At 41.1% G+C, this 9,829-nt stretch overlaps 1 protein-coding gene and 1 long non-coding RNA gene across 2 annotated transcripts; one reads left to right on the top strand and one right to left on the bottom strand.

Annotated features, from left to right (window-relative positions):
• Positions 1-221: 221 nt before the first annotated feature.
• LOC117459997 (uncharacterized) lies at positions 222-1,846 on the bottom strand. The gene is made up of 2 exons (XR_004553585.2): positions 1,758-1,846; positions 222-1,120 (listed from the first exon to the last, which is right to left on the bottom strand). It is a non-coding gene; the product is annotated as an uncharacterized lncRNA (long non-coding RNA).
• Positions 1,789-9,622, top strand: ubac2 (UBA domain containing 2). Its single transcript, XM_034101193.2, has 10 exons — positions 1,789-1,947; positions 2,461-2,579; positions 3,368-3,487; positions 3,896-4,002; positions 4,410-4,533; positions 4,651-4,698; positions 4,939-5,047; positions 5,244-5,392; positions 5,844-5,990; positions 8,093-9,622. The coding sequence occupies exons 1-10, from the start codon at positions 1,917-1,919 to the stop codon at positions 8,198-8,200; spliced, it is 1,062 nt and encodes a 353-aa protein (XP_033957084.1). The 5' UTR covers positions 1,789-1,916; the 3' UTR covers positions 8,201-9,622.
• The last annotated feature ends 207 nt before the right edge of the window (positions 9,623-9,829 follow it).

Below are 9,829 nucleotides of genomic sequence, written 5' to 3' on the forward strand. Positions count from 1 at the left end.
ACGGAGCATGCATGTGTGTTTGTGCATTTGCATCGTGTGTGTGTGTGTGTGTGTGTGTGTGTGTGTGTGTGTGTGTGTGTGTGTGTGTGTGTGTGTGTGTGTGTGTGTGTGTGTGTGTGTGTGTGTGTGTGTGTGTGTGTGTGCCCGCTTGTGTGTAGTGCACAACAGACCAGCAAACCATCTGCTCATCTCCTCTTAATGAACAAAGCAAACAGCAGGAGTCAAGGCTGTCTCCAAATCTGGAGTCTCTTTATTGGTAAGCACACACAAGCACACACACACACACACATACACACATGCACATCTCGGCACTGTTAAATCTGATTATCTTTGATTGAGAACAGGGGCAAAGCAACCTTTTTAGACCTCTCTCCTACATCAGTGACAGAGAAGGTCTGAAACACAATTAGCAATCTGTTCCTGAGCTCTGCTCTGCAGTCACATCTGACCACAAGCAGCCAAATAGACCTAATGGGTGGGAACTAACCAATGGGAACTAACACGCACAATGCATCTGTGGATGATGGGGAAAGCAACACTATTAGACAGCTGTTCGCCATATCTTTTCAAATGTACTTGGACGAAAAATAAGCATGGGATCAATTGGCTCATGAGCAATCACAGCCAGGCATGAAGGTACACACAGGGTTGGATGTGAAGAAATCTGGCAGCCTGAAGTGTAAGACAAAGCCGGACCGCTGCAAAGGAAGTCTGGACCTTGACAAGATATGACACTGTGTGTATAAGGCCAAGAGGACCATAAGAAAAAGACATTAATCTGGACTCTATGTGACCACATCCTGCTCAGGGCCCCGGGATAATTAACAGTTACCTCTCAGTCAGCAGGCTCACCACATGGCTTCAAGACATGAAACACTCCCTGTCTGCTACTTCTCTGCATATACAACCCATAAACATACTGAGCAAATGGATCATAAATGACAAACATTATTAAACCAGCGTCAGAGCCTGGGGAACCCTGTCTGAGGGGCATCAGATAACAGCAGGGGGCATCTTGGGTAGGAAAATGCCCTTTATAAGAAGGATCATATCGACAGCATCCCGTTGGCGTGAGCAGGTTCCAGCTGCACGAGGGCCACAGTTAGATCTGGTTGTTAACCTGGGGGTCACAAAGTTGCACATGGAGAGGACACTGGTGTCACTGCCGTGTCTGTGTGGATGCACATGATCATTCATAAAATATATTTACAGGTTAGCTTAAAATAATTTGCTCTCATCAGCAAAACAAGTTTTATTTTCTTGAAAGCCTTTTATTTTCAAAAGTTGTTCAAATCTATTTCTCGTACGTTCTTTTATATTGTTTTATGTTGACTTTACTTTCTCCTGAAGATTTTTGGCCTGCTTGTTTTGAATGTGGATTTCCTTTTAAAACACATGAGACACATTGTATTATAATAATTAAAATTAATATTACTATAAGTATTTGTTGTATGCACTGTAAAGACTGGATGTTATTACTTTTATGAAACTGTATAAATATTATTATTTGTATAATCATTAGATAAATTAAATGGAAATGCTTATATATTTTAGCAATTGAGCACTGGACCACATACATAACTTATTGATTTCCTTAATGCTCTATTCTTCCCTCAGCAATAAAGACCTGACTGTAAAATAGTCGTTTGGAAATGATCTTATCAAAATATTTGGTGATCCTCATCTCTTCCTCACTGCAGAGCGACACTGCCCTCTGCTGGCCAGTATTACATAACGTCAGTGGACCGCAAACTCACCTTTTTTGGGCCTCTCGGGCTCCTGTAGCAGATCCCCTTTACCGCTGTCTCTTTTTCCTCACACAGCATGGATCCTTTTTACAACTTTATTTCGGTGTTTTAGAGTTGGTTTGTGTTTGGCTTTGGGAATAAGGGACTTCGTGACCTCTTCTGGACACCATGTTTACCACCACCGGCTCTCGGGGGCTGTGTAAGTATCCCGGATCCCCGGTAAACGACAGCCGTGATGTGGCTACCCTCTCACCGCTCCTCCTGTCAGTCACAACAGCTAGCTTAGCTAACCCACGTTAGCATTGTTCTGTCATTCATTTTCTTTTGGTATTATGTACACGTTAAACCTGCGTGTGGTTAATAAACTACATATGTATTTAGTCAGTGTGTTCAGCAAAGGTTTCGTCGTTTAAAATAATAGAAATATGTGGAAAGGGGAGTCCACTGATAAGCTAAATAACCAGCTACTGTCTGCCCTGCCCCCATACAGAAATCAGCCACTTCTCTCTCTTCACAGCTGTGGTCTAATTTACTGTAACATAGTGTGTGTGTGTGTGTGTGTGTGTGTGTGTGTGTGTGTGTGTGTGTGTGTGTGTGTGTGTGTGTGTGTGTGTGTGTGTGTGTGTGTGTGTGTGTGTGTGTGTGTGTGTGTGTGTGTGTGTGTGTGTGTGTGTGTGTGTGTGTGTGTGTGTGTGTGGTTTACACTTTACAGACAAGGCTCCTCTGTCTAAAGGCCTCCTGCTGGTTCTCAATTGTCTGACTGTGATGCTCACCCTGCTGCCTCAGTACCAGGAGCTGTTCGTATACACTCTGCAGGTCACACAGCACCAGGTATGTCTCCTGTCTGTCTGAGAGAAACACACACTGTTGAGGGGGCGGGCTAACAACCATACCCAGTATCTCCAGATATAAAACTAAAGATATTTTAAAGCAGAACTCGTATATACTGCCACTCTCATAGTTCTATACATTACCTACTATGTGGAGGTGTGGGGAAACTCATGCAAAACCAAGCTTAAATAATGTATTACTGTATTCAGAAGTTGTTGAAAGGAAAGGGCTAGTATGAATTTTGGACAGTTGGTATGTTTATACATCTATGCACATCCGTCAGGTTAACCTGTGTACTGGATGTGACAATAAATCTTAAATGTGTAGTGCAAGCATTTAAATATAATAATAAGGCTATAAATAAACATATGTAAGGTATGATTATTTACAATGTTTGGAACTTTGATTGGGTTTCTGTCTCTGTGTGCTTTTGTTTTTATATACCTTTAACCTAAGAGTGAAAGGGTTGCCTATTTGAGTATGTAATTTCTCTAATGTAAAAATAGTATGTTTGTATCTATACATTGGCGGAGATACAAAGAGATAAAATAAACAGGTTTTGGAGACAAAGGGTTTTAAACACTAGAATCCCTAAACACATTAATCATTATCATGACAAAAGTTTGATAATAATTGGAAATGTAGTGCTACTTGGGGGCTCTGCTATGTGAGATATAAACCCTCTGTTTTTCAGAAAGGCATCATTTCACAAAGTATCAATTTGTCCATCTTCCCCTGTATGTAAGGTATGTGTAGTGAGTATAACTCTTCTCTCCCCCCTGCTGCAGGTGTGGAGGTTGTTGTTTGGCAGGCTGATCTGTCTGGACGTGAAGGACGCCTTCTGTAGCAGCCTGCTCATCTACAACTTCAGAATCTTTGAGAGGAGGTTTGGAACCAGGAAGTTCGCTGTAAGTACTAATAATCAGTGATAGATTAACATAAAGATCCATACAAAGTTAATAAACTTGCTAATGTTGTTATGTGAACTAGATGAAACTACAATAGATGGAATTAGTGTGATGAATTGCCATTTCACACTCTACTTACTCTCATAAACAAAAGCTAAATGTTAAGATCTTTTCTAATAGGATTATAAGTATGACCATCAATCAGAATCAATATAAGTTGTATAAGTTGTATCATTTAGAGACGAGTTCACACAACTTCCTCATCTTTCACGAAGCAGTTCTCTGTGTAAACAACATTTGACAATGACACTGTTTGTAAAATTGTAGTAAAATGTTTAAAGACATGCGCAAGACTCAATCTTTTCAAGATATTTTTTCAATCTTCTATATTTTGAACTTTACTTCCAGTCCTTCCTGTTTGGCACGTGGGTTCTCTCTGCGCTGATGGACTTCCTGCTGGCTCAGGCTTTCCAGTTTCTGTTTGACTATGAGGTGGAGGAACTGCCCGCAGGACTGTGAGAAGATTTGTCACTTTACTAGCCACAATAGATGATACACCTTAAGACAAAATAATAAGATAAGATATTCTTTATTACTACTTTTTACTATTTTTAATTACTAATGCATGTGCTGCATGTCTCGAAAGGGAACAACTGTTTGTCACTTATATGAACACTGGAGATTCTGCAATTAAAATATAAAAAGGTGGTGTGTATTCAAAGAAGAAAAATCCTAATATTGTCTTGCCTATATTTCCTGAAAAGTACTGCTAAATATATATAGTTTTAATATCCATGTTTTTTTTTGTGATCTGTATTAAGCTGCTTTTAATACAATCTTTTCATACAATGACAAGTTTATCATTTGGATATATATATATATATATACATGATTGACTTGACTTCTCTTCGTCCTCTCTCAGGATCGCTCCGGTCTTCTCTCTGTTCGTGCCTTTCTACCGGCTGATCCCCAGCATGCCGGTCACCCAGGTCCTGGGCCACATCCACATCACCAACAAGTCTCTGGTCTACATAGTAGGCTTGCAGGTAAGCCCATGTCTGCTAGTGCGGTGAATATGCCAATTCATAATTGTTGAGAATACTCTGTCCCCAACGAGTCTGGTTTTAATTGTGTCCGTCATCCTCTCTGTTTCTGTGGGGCAGCTGTTGACGTCCGGTCCCTTCATGTGGCTCGTTGCGCTCAGTGGACTTGTAAGTAGCCACATTCTTCTTGTTATTTACTCTGTGTCTAGAAAGTGTACTGGGTGTTTCGTGAAGTCATGATCATCACTTGAGTGGACTAGAGATCCAAAACAATACACTTAAATGGGATAAAGATTGTGGTAATTGGCTCTAGATTGTGTGATAACATTTCACAAGTAATTTAATGAATTGTTGCTCAACAGCAATATACCTACCTTGTTGCTTATATTATTTTTTCTTTGCTTACAGATCTCAGGCGGACTGTACCACTCCAATTTCCTGTGGATGCAGAAGCTCCTCTTTGTACCTGCCTGGGTGTCTTGTATTGGGCGGTATATTCTAGAGCCTCTCTTTTCAAGTGAGTAAATCATTAAGTGATCATATAAACACAAAAGCTCCCCCAAAAAAAGCCAATTGACCCTAATGACTACTGTTGCAGGGCCTGGCATGGAGATTTTGTTTCTCTTGTGTTTGTTCATTGTGTGCACTTTGCATGTATTCTACACAGGCTGACATGTTATTGGTCTGCCTAGTAATGTGTTGTTAACATCCAGCCTCCCAGCCCAGCAGTGAGACCCCTGTGGGGATGGGGGCCACTCTGGACATCCAGAGGCAGCAGAGGATGGACATTCTGGACCAGCAGCTGATGTTGGCCCAATACAACGAGTCCACGAGGAACACCAGACCACAGCCGCAGCCACAGGTACACACACACACACACACACACACACACACACACACACACACACACACACACACACACACACACACACACACACACACACACACACACACACACACACACACACACACACACACACACACACACACACACACACACACACACACACACACACACACACACACACACACACACACACACACACACACACACACACACACACACACACACACACATAGCAGAATTGGGCCTATTCAGAATAAAACTACATACTACTTTGAATTAGGTTGATAGCTCTATTGCATCAGGAACCAAAACACAATGGACTGAAAATCAAATGAATATAACTCCCCTCACAGTGCTTCCTAATTAGTATATATTATGTTATCTATAAAGTCTCCAATTTGCTTCCATAGATATCAGAGAATAGTATTTCCAAAGTGCTTGATTCTGCCTCTGTGTCTGTGTGTAGCCTGGGTTCTTACAGTGGACCAGGTTGTTCCCCTCCCTCAGACAGAGAGGACCGAACCGCCCCCCGATGCAGCCCCGCCCCCAGGCTGAGGCTCCACCCTCCACACAGTCTCCGCTGCTGGACAACTCTCCTGTGGCCGAGGAGCAGGTGGGCGTTCATGTCTGTTTCTGCCCCGACTGCATTTTCATCAGCTGATTCTGATAAAGCATCTTTTTAAAGTCTGACCTGCCGAATCAGAAAATGTTGCGTGCATGCATGCCCTTGGCAATATTTAGTTACTGCCACTGGCGATTTTCTGCGCACGATCAAACCATCATTAATTAGTAAAGACCCTGGATGAGCAATTAGTACATCTCTACATTTTTCACTGGCTGATTGGTTTACTTTGTTTTCCTTCTAGACTTTATTTTATTTTTTACGTGTAATAACTACTATGACTCAAAATCTTCACAGACTGCTTATTTTCGTTCTTCAATTTTCTTCAAGCATTATTTTATGTCCCTCTATTCCTAACTATGTCCATGGCACCCTTACAGTGGGGCAAAAAAGTATTTAGTCAGCCACCAATTGTGCAAGTTCTCCCACTTAAAAATATGAGAGAGGCCTGTAATTTTCATCCTAGGTACACTTCAACTATGAGAGACAGAATGGGGGGAAAGAATCCAGGAAATCACATTGTAGGATTTTTATGAATTAATTGGTAAATTCCTCGGTAAAATAAGTATTTGGTCACCTACAAACAAACAAGATGTCTGGCTCTCACAGACCTGTAATTTCTTCTTTAAGAGCCTCCTCTGTCCTCCACTTGCTAACTGTATTAATGGCACCTGTTTGAACTCGTTATCAGTATAAAAGACACCTGTCCACAACCTCAAACAGTCACACTCCAAACTCCACTATGGCCAAGACAAAAGAGCTGTCAAAGGACACCAGAAACAAAATTGTAGACCTGCACCAGGCTGGGAAGACTGAATCTGCAATAGGTAAGCAGCTTGGTGTGAAGAAATCAACTGTGGGAGCAATTATTAGAAAATGGAAGACATACAAGACGACTAATAATCTCCCTCGATCTGGGGCTCCACGCAAGATCTCACCCCGTGGGGTCAAAATGATCACAAGAACGGTGAGCAAAAATCCCAGAACCACACAGGGGGACCTAGTCAATGACCTGCAGAGAGCTGGGACCAAAGTAACAAAGGCTACCATCAGTAACACACTACGCCGCCAGGGAATCTGTTTGGAGGAGAAAGAATGCTGAGTTGCATCCAAAGAACACCATACCTACTGTGAAACATGGGGGTGGAAACATCATGCTTTGGGGCTGTTTTTCTGCAAAGGGACCAGAACGACTGATCCGTGTAAAGGAAAGAATGAATGGGGCCATGTATCGTGAGATTTTGAGTGACAACCTCCTTCCATCAGCAAGGGCATTGAAGATGAAACGTGGCTGGGTCTTTCAGCATGACAATGATCCCAAACACACCGCCCGGGCAACGAAGGAGTGGCTTCGTAAGAAGCATTTCAAGGTCCTGGAGTGGCCTAGCCAGTCTCCAGATCTCAACCCCATAGAAAATCTTTGGAGGGAGTTGAAAGTCCGTGTTGCCCAGCGACAGCCCCAAAACATCACTACTCTAGAGGAGATCTGCATGGAGGAATGGGCCAAATTACCAGCAACAGTGTGTGAAAACCTTGTGAAGACTTACAGAAAACGTTTGACCTCTATCATTGCCAACAAAGGGTATATAACAAAGTATTGAGATGAACTTTTGTTATTGACCAAATACTTTTCCACCATCATTTGCAAATAAATTCTTTAAAAGTCAGACAATGTGATCTTCTGGATTTTTTTTTTTCTCATTTTGTCTCTCATAGTTGAGGTATACCTAGGATGAAAATTACAGGCCTCTTATCTTTTTAAGTGGGAGAACTTGCGCAATTGGTGGCTGACTAAATACTTTTTTTCCCCACTGTATGTATTATTCCCAGGTGATGCTTGAGCTGCTGCTTCTGTCTTAAATGTACTGTACATTTGTATTTCTACATGTATATTTTCTACTTTTTTAATGCTATTTTATTGCTATTTGAGATGTTTACATTTTTGAATTGTTTATAATTTCTAGTCTTTTAATTTCTCTAATGTACAATGCTTTGTCTTTTTATGCTGCTGCTGCTGCAACGCAAACATTTCCCAAATCTGGATCAATAAAGCACTTCTATCTTAACTGCTGCTTTTTTTTGTTTAACCTTAGGTTGCCCTGTTGGTGGAAATGGGCTTTACCAGGACAGATGCCCTGGAGGCCCTCAGAGCTTCAAACAACGACATAAACATGGCGACCAATTTCCTCTTGCAACACTGAGAGAGTGAGAGAGCAAACAGAGGAAGACAGAGAAAGAGATCAGGAAGAGGAGAAACCAAAGGAGCGAAAAGCAACACGGAGGAAATGAAAGACAGTGAATGATGGACAAATTATACAGACTGTGTCACTGCTCGCTGAAGCAGTTGTCAGGCTGACTCAACCTGAACCGATTCCGATATCAGGCTGATTAATGAAGAGGTGTGAAGCACAAGCTGGGAGACATTTGCGTCATCGCTTTCTGAAGGCCGCTGTAGTGTGAAACAGGTGTCATAGCTCAAGGCAGACAAGTTACACCTCTAAATCTGAGGGGTTTCCTGGGAAAAATATACGGCAGTGAAGAGAATATGAGGTGATTATTTCCTTGAGGCTGAAGCACAGGAATCAGCTGCCATCCCACTTACTGCTGTTGGAAATAACATTTTATAAAACCCACTGTCCTGTAATGACACTCTACTTTCAAAACGGCTTACCATCAGAAACAGGTTTATTGCCAAGTAGGTTAACACATTTGCTTTGGTGTATAACTAGCATCTTAGACCCTGATTACTGCTAAGAAATGATCAATATGACAACAAAAAAAGAGCATTTCAAATGGATTTTACGCCATTCATTGTTGGATATATTTTTTCTTCACAAAGACAACAGGAATAAAACATGAATGAAGCACCTGCTAGAAGTTTATGATTTAACTACAGGAGGAGGTGCAGTGTTTCATAGAAGTTGCAGGGCTCCACCCTTTCCTGCGTGAGATGTTTTAACAAAGCCTCACAGACAGTAACTGTAGGAGCCACTTTTCTCCATTCGTCCCTCTAAAAGTACATTGTGGGTGACAGACAGCTATCTCAGGGTCTTTGATGCGACTTCTTCCAAAAATGACATCATATTTACAGAAATGGGTGCCCATATGTAAACAAAGTATCCATTTGAGGAGGAGGTCATGTTTCACACTATTGTTGTTTCTGTATTACGTCATTTCATGCACTCACTCCCCAGATTTTATTTATTCTGTCTTAACTGAGTTTGAGTCTTTCTCTACCAGCACACATGTCTGGATATTGTTAAATCTTAAAAGGCTGGTGATATTTATTAATTATGCAATATCATGAAAAGAGACATTTATGGAGACTGTATGGCATAGTTTCTACTTTGTGTATATAAACATGCAAACATGTGCGAGAGAAGAAACATTGCAGCCACTGTGTATTGATGTCAAAGACAGATGCTAGTTTTATATTTTGTGCGTAATTATTAATAATATATGACCACTGAGATGAGTCTGTCATTTCTGTGTATGTATTCTAAGAGTGGTATAATAGTATATGGGTGTGATGAGGAAGTTGTTGCATGGACAACTTTCTGGTGAATTGTAATGAGTCATTTGATCTGAAGAATAAATCAAATGTCAAACACAATTTTTGCTAATATTGATTTTCCTGAGTATTTACTTCATCTGATCCCAGTATTCACTTACACTCCTGTTACTGAGTTTTAGGTAGTAGCTAATTCTTGAATAGCAACGCTACGCCAATAAACATTTATATCTGGCCCTTAAGGGCTCTGAAGTGAAGTGTACTTCTTGCGCCAAATCCATCAAAGTCAAATCAAAGTTTATTTATTTAGCCCATTTAT

The sequence above is a fragment of the Pseudochaenichthys georgianus genome, chromosome 15 (assembly GCF_902827115.2).
Source record: "Pseudochaenichthys georgianus chromosome 15, fPseGeo1.2, whole genome shotgun sequence".
Taxonomy (NCBI): Eukaryota; Metazoa; Chordata; class Actinopteri; order Perciformes; family Channichthyidae; genus Pseudochaenichthys; species Pseudochaenichthys georgianus.